The sequence below is a fragment of the Ptychodera flava genome, chromosome 15, assembly GCF_041260155.1.
Source record: "Ptychodera flava strain L36383 chromosome 15, AS_Pfla_20210202, whole genome shotgun sequence".
Classification (NCBI taxonomy): Eukaryota; Metazoa; Hemichordata; class Enteropneusta; family Ptychoderidae; genus Ptychodera; species Ptychodera flava.
The window spans coordinates 37,374,701-37,389,209 of NC_091942.1; the positions used below are offsets into that span (position 1 = coordinate 37,374,701).

The 14,509-nt window shown below is 36.9% G+C and overlaps 2 protein-coding genes across 3 annotated transcripts in view; one reads left to right on the forward strand and one right to left on the reverse strand.

Moving 5' to 3' along the window:
• Positions 1 to 9,293, forward strand: part of LOC139152080 (tectonin beta-propeller repeat-containing protein 1-like) — a 43,783-nt gene extending 34,490 nt beyond the window's left edge. Inside the window, exon 16 of the mRNA XM_070725170.1 lies at positions 5,347 to 9,293. Coding sequence (XP_070581271.1) covers positions 5,347 to 5,595 — 249 coding nt within the window. The 3' untranslated portion in view covers positions 5,596 to 9,293. The remainder of the gene's footprint in view (positions 1 to 5,346) is intronic.
• A 1,509-nt stretch (positions 9,294 to 10,802) lies between these two features.
• On the reverse strand, positions 10,803 to 14,509 carry LOC139152082 (sialate:O-sulfotransferase 1-like). 2 transcript variants are annotated; one of them, XM_070725173.1, is made up of 4 exons: positions 14,152 to 14,509; positions 13,678 to 13,839; positions 12,627 to 12,692; positions 10,803 to 11,702 (listed from the first exon to the last, which is right to left on the reverse strand). In XM_070725173.1, the coding sequence occupies exons 1-4, from the start codon at positions 14,342 to 14,344 to the stop codon at positions 11,350 to 11,352; spliced, it is 774 nt and encodes a 257-aa protein (XP_070581274.1). In that variant the 5' UTR covers positions 14,345 to 14,509; the 3' UTR covers positions 10,803 to 11,349. The 2 variants fall into 2 exon arrangements, with proteins under 2 accessions (XP_070581274.1, XP_070581273.1); XM_070725172.1 differs by having other exon boundaries at positions 12,627 to 12,824; positions 14,152 to 14,507.

A 14,509-nucleotide genomic window follows, 5' to 3' on the forward strand; every position in this document is an offset into this window, starting at 1 on the left:
TACACTGGTTAGAAGTTGACGACCTACGGTATATATATGAACTTTGTCAAAGGCATATGCATCTGTATGATTTCTCCAAAGGAACACCTGGCATTCAGCCAGTTCTACCATCTCTGTTGCATGATAAGAATGTGTTCGACATGGGCACAACATTTTTTCCAATACAGCATCAAAGTAGTACTTACAATGACATTTGAGTTGTTATTTGTGTGATACACTCCACCAAATAATTTTCCAGAAAATCCATCGATGCATCCGTGGATAGCAAAGGGATAATCACCCTTCCTGAAGCTCATCAGCCTATCATAACCATCCATATGCCATACCTAATTTGGGCCCTCCGAGTAGTAATTTCTACATTGACAAAGTCGAATTCTTCCTCTCCGTCTCTCTACCATCCTATCATGACAATGACAACTCAACCATTATTGCTTCAACTTGATCTCTAGGGGCAAAAGTCTATGCTTCTGACGTATGCACTTGTACATGGCCCTGTGCAATTCTTCCTTTATTACCAGTCAGGTATCATCAGGACTAAAGTGTGATGTGACAGTCTTCTTATACCAAATGCAATTAATCTTCTCTTCAAAGTACTACAACTTCAGGAAATTCCATAATCTTTCTCTAAATATTGTAGAATAGTGTGTTATCTTTCCCCCTCACAACCAAACTTTCAAGGTACTTTGAGATATCCGTAACACCTTGAGATGGTACACACAAAGACTGTAGACACATTGCAGAAGACAGGCCGGTTGTGATGAGTAGCTGCTAGTTCTCACCTAGAACAGCTGCAAAGGCTGGAGATAGTGTGTGTTTGTGATAATGTATACTTTCTATGCTGGGCAAATCATTGTCCCAATCCGCTTGGTTGCTAAAGAATTTTAAACAAACAACATGGTTATTAGATTCAGTTTTCAGTCTGTTAACATGAATGGACGACACATGGTTGTTTTTAAACATATTTGGGAGATAAATGGGGTCTCACTTCTACTGTCTATGGTAACATCAACCATTTTCAACCTACCATGCCAAGTATGATTGGAGCTCACAGTGTCTGGTGGACGCGACTCTCTCAAAATCTTGTTTACAGATACACTTCTGTCATTAGCATGCACAAGGATTGATAAGCCTGAAGAAGATAATTTGAGAATATAAACATCTGTATCCAAGTACAGCGTTCTACTCTTTGCATTCATACAGATTGACTCTTGTGAGTTGTGACTGATACCTCTGCATAAAACCTCTTGACAAAAGGAGAATCATGATGAAATACTCCATGGATAAAGGACATAAAAACCTGTCAAAGTTTCATAAGTGCATATGTGGCCTTCTGAATTCTCTTACCATTGTTGTTGGTCCAGTCGCAAAAATGTCTGATGCCAAGCATTTCAGTACATGTCATTGTGTGCAGTTGTTGTCATCAGTTGTGATGCATTCTTTGTAGATGCCTTTGTGACTACTACAAAAAAATAAGAAGATGGAAAAGTTATTCAGTATCAAGTCATAGACAAGCAATTATGCATCATCTTTACTAAACATTCAAATTTGTCAACTGATAGAATGGACATATTTATAAGAATTCTACTGTCTATGTATACCCTCTCATTTGGGATTCACTTGACTTTTTTGCCATAAGAAATTAGTCAGACGTCTCGTAATTGCATCTTTGTCTAATTTTTGAAACTATACACAAATACAATTGTACACTAGAAAAGTATTTACATTGACTTGTAACAAAATATATTGGAAAATACACTAATTTTTCTAACAATAAAAATGGTGTATTGTTATTGAATTGTTATGCAACTCATCGTTTTGTTAGAAAACGCTCAAGACACTAATTTAAAAAATTATGTGATTGTGACATATTCTTAACTGACCAAATATGACAATTATTATTATTATTAATCTTTAATTCAGGCCATAAATGCCTATAATAAAAAATAAATGATACATAGAAATATGCTGAAGTTAAATATGAATAAAACTTAATAAAGAGCCTTTCTACAATGTTTCCAAAATGCTGAAAATAGGAGTCAGACTGAACACAATTACTGATGCACCTATTATACTTGTATTTCTCCAAAGAAGACAGCATCACTGTGCTTGGTATTTTTTCACGTTGAATATCTCATGACTGACATCACTTCTACTGTCTTTCTACTGGATCAGCAGATCTCCTCTTACAATAGAACAGTGACCAGTTTATGATCGTTATTTTCTGACAAGAAATGGGTTATAATTATGCTGGTCAGTTTTATAACATTTCTCTCTAAAATGATATAGGTTTCCATAATGCATTTATCTGAATGTCATATCAATACTGTTTGACTAAAACAACATCTGCCATGGAGTCAGCTGTTGCACGTTCCAGGAGAATAATAAGTTATAAGGATTGGAAATCAGTTTCATTACTTTTATAATACGGTAATAACACAAGTCATGATGCTGGTGAACAGTGTTGACTTTCGTCAAGAAATTGCCATTCATTTTGCTGTGCATTAATTACTAAAATATTATGATAACATAGACTTTGCTGGCTTTGTGTGAGTCTTCTGTGTCACACCCATGTTTGCAACCTTACTGAGAACTTCATACTGTTCATCACGCAGACCACATGTCGTAACAGTGTGCAGCAATCTACAAATAATGAAAAGAAGAAGTGTTCATTTTGATTATTTAGAGAGCCTTTACAATGTCAAATTTGATCATTCTTACACAAGCAAGTAATTTAAGAACAAAGAAAAGGCTTTCCGTGTCACCGCAAAACAAATGTTGTGATGTAGCATGATTAAAGTTTCCACGTTATGGATGATGTTAAAGTTGTATTGTGATTGAAGCTAGTATGAAAGTTGGTAGCACACTTACTTAACACAAACTTAGTCACAAAATCTTTTAAGAAATTTCAAAATTTCAAAATTTACTGAATTTTAGTTGACCAAAAACCTACCATTGGTAGGTAGGGTGATGAATTTTTGGAGCACTGCATGTCAAAGGCAAGCAACTTCACGTTTTTTTTTATTGTTTTTAATTCCTTATTTACAATATATGACTGTAAAATGTTCAGGGGAGGTGAGTGAAAATTAGGGTAACCTCAACCATGAGAATTTTCGGGTCCCACCAATTTGATTACTCCTCCCTGCCCGTCACTGCCTGTCTGTCATGAAATTAACCAACCAATTACTACAATTAATCAATATTTGAATACCACAGACAACTTCTGTGATAAAAGCCAAAAAAATAAGTCAAAATCTCCAAAATGTTGATTTTTGAACATTAGCTATCAGATATACATGTATTACCACCATTTACTATACTGTAATGGTACAATGAAACATCTCTCTATGCATATAAAAGAGAAATGATCAGCCACGGTTACTCTATGCTACCCAAAAGACTGATTGAAGCTTCAACATGTCATAGATTGTTCATAAATAAATTGTCATAACTTGTAAGTTATAGAGTAGTTTATCTCATCCTAATTTTTGGACCAACGTACAGTTATAGTAATTGCCATCCATCTTCAACTGAACCATAGAAAGTAGAAGATATACAGTATGGTAGCTAGCTAGTGAGAGCAATACAGCTCAGTCAATCAGCCGATCAGCGTAAACTGTGTGAAAAGCAGTGTTTTAGGGTCATGCACTTTCAGCTTTTGTTTTTCTATTTTCGCTTTGATAATTTAATAATAAGCAAAGTCTATGACTTTTAGATATCAAAAGAAAACAGTAATGTATGAAACAATTTTTTTGACGGGCAGTGAAAGACCACGCAGAGTAAGCATGGATGGGTGGAAATTAATTGGCCTAAGACTATGGCGCTACTACCTCAATGGCAGGACCATGGAGGACCAAGAATTTTTTTACCAGGGCCCAAAAGTCAGAGGTTGCAGAGGTGTTAAGAGAGTGAGGAGGTGTAAAAGTTAAAGGTCAGGGAAATCATGGAGGATGAAAGTCTGATGCTAGAATCACCAGTCACGTGATTTCATTTAAGCTTCATCAAAGTCAACCGGTCCAGACATTTTGTCACCACAAAGTACCGGGGTAGTAGAGTCGTAAGTCGTTGCGTTAGTGTGTCTGACATCACTCAACGTTATTGTGTCAAGATATACGTGTACCTTGGAACACTTAGTGTCAGTCAAGAACAAGCAGCAGATCCACAGCCTTTTGTAGTCACAGCGACTGGGAGCTGAATGTAGTTGGCAGAAAAGAGAACTTTCTTAAGAATACAGATAAAGATCAAAGAAGTAATGGTTTACCTGACACCAGACAAACTGTTCCTAGAGATCTCTGCTGCCAAGTGTTGGCATTGTTTATGCCAACTATGCGTTACTAGCACAAAACGAAACTGGCCAGGCATCGGTCAAATAGATTACATCCAGAATGCAGGTATTTGCAGGTTGTGGTACAAAAAATTCTTGACCCTCTTTGGTTAGATGAGGAACATGGCGAGATGAGCGATATCTTGCCACAAAAGAAATGCTAGTTGACATGGACGGCGTACCAGTAGCTGTGACAAGAGGAGAAGTAATGTCCATGTGTGTTGTCAAGAAGGTACACATGATATATCCCAATCTACCTTACCAACATTATATCCGGACCTAAAGTATACGTGCATTCAAACACACCAAAACAAAATGGCCCTTTTCAGGGCCACTAAAGTTGTCCTAAAAGAGATATACCAATATTGCACATGCCAATTTCATAATTTGTCCTCTTAGAGTGTAAAATAGCAGCCGTTGATGTGTCTCACCTTTTTACGATTTGTTGTTGTCAAATTTTTGCATGGATATATTTTGTGGTACATGTAATATGCACCATTGCTTTACCACATTACAACTGCAATCAGTGTACCGTTCTTACATACATAGGAATAGCAAGAGACACAATGCTATGAACATATTGTCTGAACAAAATGTTATGTTTGCTGGGCAAGCATTCATGAATATTCGTAGCTCACATTACTCCTCATGATTGACAGCAGTTAGAATTCTTAACAGTCACCATTGTGCTTTGTTTATATCAACCATAAGCTGCCTAACATTTGGTAATACCGGTAGTATTCATCATAGCGAGCAAAATTGTTCCTTTATTGACAACAAAATAGTGTAGTGGATATTCGTGAACGTATCTAGTATGAAATTTTCTCTCAAAAGTCCTCCATTTTGTGACGCTCCAGTGCACACTGCTTACTCATACCAGTCAAATTACGTATTTACTCCCACAATGTGGACTCCCTTTTATACCCACAATCCCAATTTAAAGGGAACTTTTCAAATGTGTTTTAAACTATCATGTGAAGTATTACACCAGAGAGAGGGATTGATTTCTATTTTATCTGTTGCAGGGTGGTTGGACGCATATCTGTGTAAGAGGATGTACAAGATCTTGTGATGACAATGCAGAACTTGAAGATGAATCACTGTCATCATCACAAAAATCATTATCAGATGAGCCACGGTCATCGTTACAGACATCATTATCAGACGTGCCACCGTCATCGTTACAAAAATCATTATCAGAGATCACCTCCAGTGTTGGAAGTAATACATCTTCTAACCAATCACCGTCATCAAGGGACTTTGGTAATATTTGAACTGGTAACACGTGTTTTACTGAATAGCAAAACCAAAATAACGCTGTCTGTGAAATCTAAAAGTATGGCACAACTCAGTAAACAAGTCAACAATTTTCTCGTTTGGACATGCAATGAAAATTTGCACATTTTGAGTGAAAAAAAATGTAACATGGAACTTGGAGTTCATTTTCTAGAATTACACGCAGTTTACAGGGAACATAATTGAGATAAATGAGAAAAGTCCAAGGAATTAATAATGTGAGCTATGGATAAAAGATATCCTTTGTAGTACTTTTCCTTTTTATATAGAACGCATAGACTGTTATTCACTAGTAAGTCAACTGTCCCAATACATACACATTTATAACATTTTAAGGTTGTAATTATGATCATTTAAGTTGCAGTACTTCAGGATAAACTATCAAATTGCTAGAAATGACAGAATTTTTCACTTGCTATCGAGCGTACTGTATCTGGCATTGTATGTATTTATGAATTCCTGGGTTCAAACCTACAAGGTTCTGTAATATTTAATTCCTAGTGGTATGCTTGTGTGGCAAAGAGTACAAACAGTTATGTGCAAACATTTTAACATTTACAAACTGATGGACCAGGTACATTCTTATTGTTTATTTTGTGTTTTTCTAGAGTTACATGAGAAAATTTACTCAGAGAGACACAGTTACTGTGATTAAACTGGCAGTCCTCAATTCCTGTTTCTCATACTGTTGATTGTTGACATTGTTTATTTATGTGTGATATTGGTACTTGCATCTTCCTTGAAAATTGTGTTCAGTTAATTACTTTGTTTAGAGATAGAGCTGCTAAAAACCTGACCTTTAAAGTGGCACTCCTACTTGGTAACATTTTTAAAACACATTTTTTTAATGCCAACGGTCGATATTTGACGTGGCGACTGCGCGTGGTTCGCGAGATATCGATAAAAACATGTCCTCAAAAAAGTAAAAGTTTGAATTCCGGTGGCCCACCTAAATTCAGCTTCCGAACATTGAACGTTCGGCACTGGGGCCATTGTCAACTAAGCTATGGAGTACGAGTCTACGCTGACGCTGCTGTACGCCACAGTACCACTCGCGTCGGTGATCGGTCATGCCCCGTGGGAGAAAGCTGAGTCTTACTGACTCGGCAAAAAAAAGGAAAAACAAAGTTTGCTGATTCCACCAGAATTCTCATCGGTGACCAGCACAGTTACGTTTGGTTGATACATAGCGGCCGCCGCGTGGTATGCAGACGCATACCACATGGCGCGCCCGTTATGTATCGAACCACGCGTGACGCGTAACTGTGTGGCAGACGACAAAATGTAGTCATCAGAGGCAGCTAATATTTTACACGTTAAAAACTGATATCTATGTGGTATTGGTTAAAAATCTAATACAACTTGTTGAGAATAATCAAAATGACAAAAACTAAGGAGAAGTTTTTTAAAAAAAATTACCTGAGGTAAAAGGCATAATGATGTATGTAAAGTCTTCGCAGTGGGAGGTAAATTAATTGCGTCATTCAAACGTTTTTGGACTCCCTAGTCATACATAATCAACATCATTTGATATAAAATACCAAAAGCAGTGACTATTTTCATCTGGATGCCACGAATGAATATGCTAGTGCTGAGGCATTCAAGATCATATTACTAGAAAAGACAAAATTTTTGACTTGTGTTACAGGATAATTACATATTCTCGACCGCGGAGTGACGTCAGTAGGTGAAACGCATACGAGCGCGGTGAATGAGAGATCAGACGATACAGAAGAGCGAATGACACAGAAATTGTGTGGAAAAAAGCAGAACTAAAAGTTATGTCATTTAGGTATATTGAAACTTTGAATATTGTTTTGGTGGTTGAAAAATCCGAACCCCTTCACGGTGCTGTGACGCAAAAATGACGTAAAACCGCAAGTACCCGGATGACCCGCGGTCGAGAATATGTTCAATTCAAAAAATCTCTATTTTTGTCAAAGAACTTGTTAGAGTTGTATTGTTCTTACAATTATGAAACCATGACTTACATGTGTATTGGGTACCAAGCACTCTAAACATAGTAATATCTTCAGATATGCATTGAAACAAAATTATCTCAGAAACATCAAAGAAGAATCAAAGGAAATATGTCAGACTGATAACTCTAAACTGATATCCTACTTACATTCTGTATGTTAAACAGGTGTATTTTATCTGAGAAATTATCAAAAACTAACGTTCCATTCCAATATTATGCAAACCTTGAACTAAGTCAGGTCATTGTTGACAGTCTTTGCACAAACTAGACCGTCAGTGTGAAAAATACATCTCAAGTGTTCCTGTGTAACTGCATTCTCATCAGTGTGTTGTGTTCACAAGGCTTAATTCTCATAGTCAGTCATACAACATGAATCTACTTGTTTGAAACTATCATCAAAGTTACGTCTACGTTTCCAAAAGACAAGAGAGATTGTAGCGAAACATTTAACGTAGTATGCACCTCGAAAGTGAAAGACTTAAACTTTTGCTCTAACTTTCCTCAAGGAATCTTTCAATCATTCTCTTTCAAAATCAAGAATAAAAATAGACCGGGGTCACCGTGCAAATTTTGGTACAAGAGAAACAAATTACCCAAGATTTACCGATATTAGAAATTCAAAATGGCCGCCATCCCTGTGTTAAGTCTATGGAGAAAAATCAAAATTTACGAATTTTGAAAAATTAAGCTGGTGAAAAGTTTTTTCACCAAGAGCTTTAAAATGAACCCCCACATGTGGTATATCAGAAGAGAATTGTAAAAGTTTGAGAGTCCGAATGTCTGTCCCCGAGGTGCGTTCTACCTTAAAGCAAACATGAATGAAGTGAGTGTACTTAGCATCATCATTTGAAAAGGGAAAACCATACTCCATAAGAGTCTGAATATCTCCCCAAGGCACATTCTGCTTTCATAGTGTTGAAAGGGAAATAGGCTCTCCACATTTGCTATTAAATTGTGTCTCTCTGTGGCAAGTGTTTAATATAGTGAATTTGATAATGTCAAAGATTTTTAAGTAGATTTGCAGTTCATATAGTGACAAATTAAATCAAGGAGGCATGTAACCACATAAAGTATGTCAAAGAATATTATCTGCTCATCTTTTTAACATTTTATTTAATGGCAGAGTTTGTTTAAATGTTTTTGTACATAGCAGCTTCAATATCTTGTGAGAAGAGCATTTACATCAATGTAAAAAAACAAGCAAACAGAGACTACTGACAATAACATGAAACAAATACATTTTTTCCAACTTTTTTAGATATGAGAGTACCTGTAGCAATAGCTTCTCCCAAAAGCATGTTGAAATACACACTTTTTTAGTTCATCAACACAAAACATATTTATAGATAAAATGTTGTGTTATTATTTACATTGAGTTCTAGTTCACATTGACAGTGCTGTCTGTCAAACAATTAAAGGCCGGATTGACAAGCTGAATATTGTGTACATCAACATGCTCTGAGGAGTAGACCAAAACACTTCTTGACATTTCAAACAGAAATACTGAAAAAAAATCATTAAAAGTAACAGCTACTGACCCTTTAAATATTTGCACTTGTTAAAAAATTGTCATAATTAATTCAACAGTGCTCAATGAGAAATGCCCTTGCTTTAGCTTTAAAATAGCATGCTAAAACTTTGAAATATGTAAATATTGGACTTTCTATTGTATTAAAAGTGTGTTTTGGTTCTGAACTGTGTTGTGTTTTTTCACTTCTGTCAGCTGGCATATCTGATCACATCAGATCATATAGAATCACCATCGACATAAATGAACACATTTCTGTTTCATTTATTAGTTCCAGAGACCAGCTCTGGAACTGTTAGTTTTTGCTCACTTTCCTTCTTTCTTTTCTTTCTTCTTTCTTTCTTTCTATCTTTCTTTCTTTCTTTCTCTATTTCCGGTTTTACTACCATAGAACATGCTATACACGAATTTTACCTCAATTACCCAGAATGCATTGCGACACGCTTATGACGTCATAGCTCAGCTCGGACGGTTTTACGGGCATTTCTTGTTTGTTTATTATTTATTTTTTATTTTGGCATTGCTCAACTATCATATTGCGTTCAGTTATTAATAATTCTAGCTTTCTTTCGCTTTATTTTTTGTTGCTTTTTGATTTTATTTTTCTCTAAATACTCGCCGTGCGTGGCGCTATACTGTTTCGCCCGAATGCTCATGGGTTGAATGACATTACAATGGCCGCGTGTCGATCGCTTCGCTCGCACAGAGAGACAAAATTAGCCTTTCCCTAAGTTTACAAGCGCGGCTGAGCACATCGTGTACCTAGGCGAGGTGGGTGTGCTCGAAAACGATGATCAATGCAAAATTTGGACTCAAAATCGGCTGTTTTGGCGGAGAAACTGCCCGACAGCCCTGCCATGCAGAGCTAGGCATTCATACTAGTGAACCACAGTTACGAGTGGAGTGATACGTACCGGCCGCCGCGTACTATGCATATAAGAAGGGGCATAGTACGCGGCGGCCGGTACGTATCACTCCACTCGTAACTGTGTAGTGAACGTACTGTCTGTCACCACGCACCGGCATGCGTTGGCTGCACGTAAAGCAACTCAACTTTCCAAGATCAAACGGTCAGTATCTTGTGAAAACAGCGACATAGCAATGAAAATTGTGGTAGTCTGTGCTTTTAATCAAATGAAAATGCATGTGGCTCAATTTCAACGGCCTAGGTCCGATGTTTCCTCTCGTCTGATCATCGTCGTAAATCACACGCCTCTTTACGGCAACAACTCCAGCGCTACCCGTCAAGCGATTGATTTTTGCGTAGGTCAGCTGAGCGAAAATTATTGCCATGGCTCGCGAGAATGTCGTCTGATAAACATTTCCGTGCGTTGTCGCCCCCGTATGTATCTGTTGCGTTTTTACCGTACATGTAGGCATTTGTAATCTGTGTACTGTAATTCCCCGGACTGCCTTGCTTTTAGTTGTATTATGGTGTTTACTTAGCCCTGCGCTGTGTGTTCCGCTACAGCTTATCACCCCGCTCTGTGGTGAGCGGGGCGATTAGCTGTAGCGGAACACACAGCATCGTACGCAGGGCTAGGTGTTTACTGCTATTAGCCCTGAATATTAAAATCTAAAGCACTCTTTCATTCTGCAGCTATCTTTGTCACACATTGTCTTGTTTCTTCCGCTGCTCTGGTCTCTGGAACTTCGCTTTTGCTTGCAAATGCTTTCTAGTTTGATTTGATTTCTAGTTTATTTATTTTTCTTTCATTCTTTCTTTATTCAATTCATTCCTTTGTAAGTACAGCACCATATGGTAGCTGTCTAGGATGAAGAGATGAATAAATTACAAAAATAATGGAAAACTTTCAAAAAGATATGAAAGACTCACAAAACTTCTTAAATGAGTACCAATGGGTTAAACTTAAAAAATTCCAACTCAACATGCTGTTCACAAATTCACATTTAATTTATAAGTGTAACCACAATTGGTGTGTGAGAAAACTTGCATTGCTCTGATGTGTCAAATTGTTTTAAAGGGGCAGTCTTTAATCCCTTGTTCTTGCATTAGTGGTGGTTGATATTGACTGTTTATGTCATTTTAGTCCTGTGTTCTCATTTGAAATTTGTGCACAGTTAGTAAATTTGCTCAGAGATAAAACTGATAATAAACCTGCCCCTTTAAAGAAAGCTGCAGTTAATGAAATGTAAATACTTGCATAAAAACTCACTCCAAGCACTGTCATTAAAATCCAAGCTGACAGCAATGCTTAATTTTCATGGAGTTTTATAATATACTGTTTTCCAACCTTTTTCCTTCAGAAATACATTTACATTTTCAATGCTTTGATTCACTACTTCAGTCATAACATCAGAGAACAGTGTTTCATTTCTTGAATCAAATCTTTTTCCATGCCTGTGAAATTTCCCTTCCACATTTCCAAGTAAACAGATTTGTCTATCTTCCTCTAGAGTCAAGCTGAGAAAAGTCATTATATTTCTAACTTGCAATAAGGTATTGTTGACCAGGTCTTCATAGTAAATGATAATCTTGTTATTTTTCCACCCAAGCCAATTAATGTAGAATTTCTGCCATGCTAAAGCTGCAAAAGTCACATAGTTTTCCCAACCTAGAACACAGAAATAGGTAAAACTAAGTTTCTTTGCAACTAATATGTGAAAATATTCCATATATATCACTAAATGCAAATTTTATGAAAGTAGTCTTATTAACAATGCAACAAAAACCTGTCAAATGTTTATGTTTGAAGTCCATTTTTTAAATCCTTGTAAACAATGTTGTGCTAATTCCATCATTTGTCATTTGTCTTGATACCATTAGATGGAACGCAGGTAACTATGGATTTACCCTCTACCTTATTACATTTATTTACATTTTGAGTCAATTTCTGAATTTCTTGAAAGTTCTTTAGGTCAGCCATACAGCAAAACATTATCCTGTTAGTTTTCTTTGATGCAACAATAACACCCTTGAGTCAATGACGCATCAAGTTGGCACATATGGCTCACTGATACATTGGTTTTCTTTTCACCTTTGTGATTCACACAATTTACAGGTGTAATTTGGCAAGAGTGCAGATTATAGGAAATAGACTGCTTTAGAATAATAAGTATTTATCAGTTTAAGGATTAAACTTCATCATATCTTGAATATTAACAAGGAAATCCTGTATTTTGTACTTAGGGTCATAAGGTGCTTTCAGTCATAGCAAGAGTGTAAAAAAATGTTTAAAAATTATGATTATGAATACTGTTGATAAAAATTAAATATTCTGTCATCATTGTATAGTTACAAAAGTACCCTAATGCACTGGAATCCTGAATGGTGATCAGTATTTCTGGCAAATTCACGCAGTTGTAGTACAGACTCTCAGAAATATGGTCAATATAGTTACAGCAGTAGCATTGCACTGTACTTTGATGCATGTGGTCACTGTACTGCCTCGGCAGACTATCTGAACAGTAAATAGTACCGGTAGGGAGGGGCTGATTCTGACCGCCCAAGCAGTGTTTCTTGAGTGAAGTATACTCACCTTTTTGTCTGAACATGTGTACGTCAGCAAATCCAATGTGACCTGCAGCCATTCTGTTGTAGTCAGCTATGAAAGCATGGTATGGATTTCGTATAAGTACAATTGCTGCTGAAAAGTCTGTCTGTGACGGAAAGAAGTCATGGGTCTTAGCAACTAACGTCTTGCCATCTCTGTGATTGGTACCCTCTCCTAGGAAACCTGATACATGTACAGTTGAAAATCAGACTTTTTAGACAACAAATCACTGAAATGGTTGGAGAAATTAAGTAACATAACAAACAAATTATGCAAGTAAGTCATTTTTAAGGAAATGTATGTGATGGAATCAATTATGTAAAGATAATTTGTATTGTCATTGCAAACATACATGCCAAATATTTTACAGTAAATTTTGACAAGTCATAAACCACAGCAAAATTGTCAATTCTTAAAATGAAAACCGCCAACTCATCTTCTTTGTCACTTTAGATCTAATGTACTCAATTGGTAACTGGTGGGCCCTTACATCTTTGGGAGATATGTGATTCCCTTGAAGGTGAGCCTTAGCCAAGCCAAGGTGTGTAAAATTTGAGGGAAATAATATGCATGCTGCACCAAAAAAAATCTTTCAAATTTTGGAAAGTGGAAAAAATGTGCATGCAGCAGCAAGTATTCTGATCTTCCCCTCAGAGATGATTTAAACGTGCATTCCTAGACACCTATCTTACTCACTATTTTGAATCCAATGGTGCAACCACACAAATATTTGTAGCTTTTGAAAACTTTGAAAGACAAATACTAAAAGGCATGATTTTCTTCGATGAAAACTGAATTTATCATAAGTAATATTAGGTATGAGCTGCATAAAAAATTGACCGATAAGCTTATACGTGGCACTTCATGACGTAGCTCGTATGGCTCATAACATTGATATTAAATTCAAAAATACTTCGTTTCGCAACACTATTTTTCTCGTCAGTTTTCATGTCTACTTATCCGCAATTTATAAATGACAAAGCTTTTAAAATCTGGTACGTAGTTATAACATCCACTAACTTCGAAACACACGTACCTGCCTTATAAAGTACACTGTCATTGTATGGAGAACTTGTGTAAATCCCGGTAGCTACTTCCAAAAGATGCCGTACCCAGGTGTTTCCGGAACCAGGAAAACTTGCAAGTGCAATGAATGGACGGCTACGGCTTTCGGCAAAGCTGATGAGACATCGTTTTCCTTTGAAAAAAAAAAATCAGATAAAATCGCCGACTACTTGGCAGATATTTCCGGAATTTTAACTCTATTGAAGTGTAATGAAGTTCATTTGCCGTGAATTCATTGGCGGAAGGTGGGATAGGCTGTTTTACACTCGAACGCTTCATCCCTGGGATGCCCTCCCACCACATGAAGCGTCAGTGTAAAAACAGCCCGCCCTACGGTCCGCCGATAGATTCAGGGCTAGAATTTCATTACGGATTGTCATAATGAAAAAATACAAAAAATAGAATAAATGCATCAAAATCACTCTTATTAAGATATCATTTTTACCAGGAGCTGGGACCCTACGTTTCGTTGGCTGCCACTGTTTACTCAATGATGGAGATACAACTGTTACTGACGGCTTGAATTTACGATCACCTTCTTCCGAGTGGTTGGTATAAATAAACAACCAAACCACTGGCACTACTATCGCAAAGCAGAGCACAGCACATATACACCGTAACTTCCGTCTCTTTTTCATAATCCGTGAATCCCATCTGTACTGTAACTTCTATTAATGCTCGATTGTTTCGCGGTCTACTTCTGTTTCCACCAGAAAGTTGTTGCTTTAACTGATTTAGCAGGAGTTATGACACTAGTCAGAGGTTACACACCCGGAAGTTGTTCGCAGGTATAGGTAATAGGT

Bases quoted from the DNA above. Each gene is read 5' to 3' on its own strand.
- LOC139152082 (XM_070725172.1), bottom strand. From the start codon at position 14,344: ATGAAAAAGAGACGGAAGTTACGGTGTATATGTGCTGTGCTCTGCTTT. The intron at 13,840-14,151 runs GTAAAAATGATA...TTTTTTTCAAAG, and splicing joins ACGTAGGGTCCCAGCTCCTG to GAAAACGATGTCTCATCAGC. The intron at 11,703-12,626 runs GTGAGTATACTT...TCTGTGTTCTAG, and splicing joins ACACATGTTCAGACAAAAAG to GTTGGGAAAACTATGTGACT.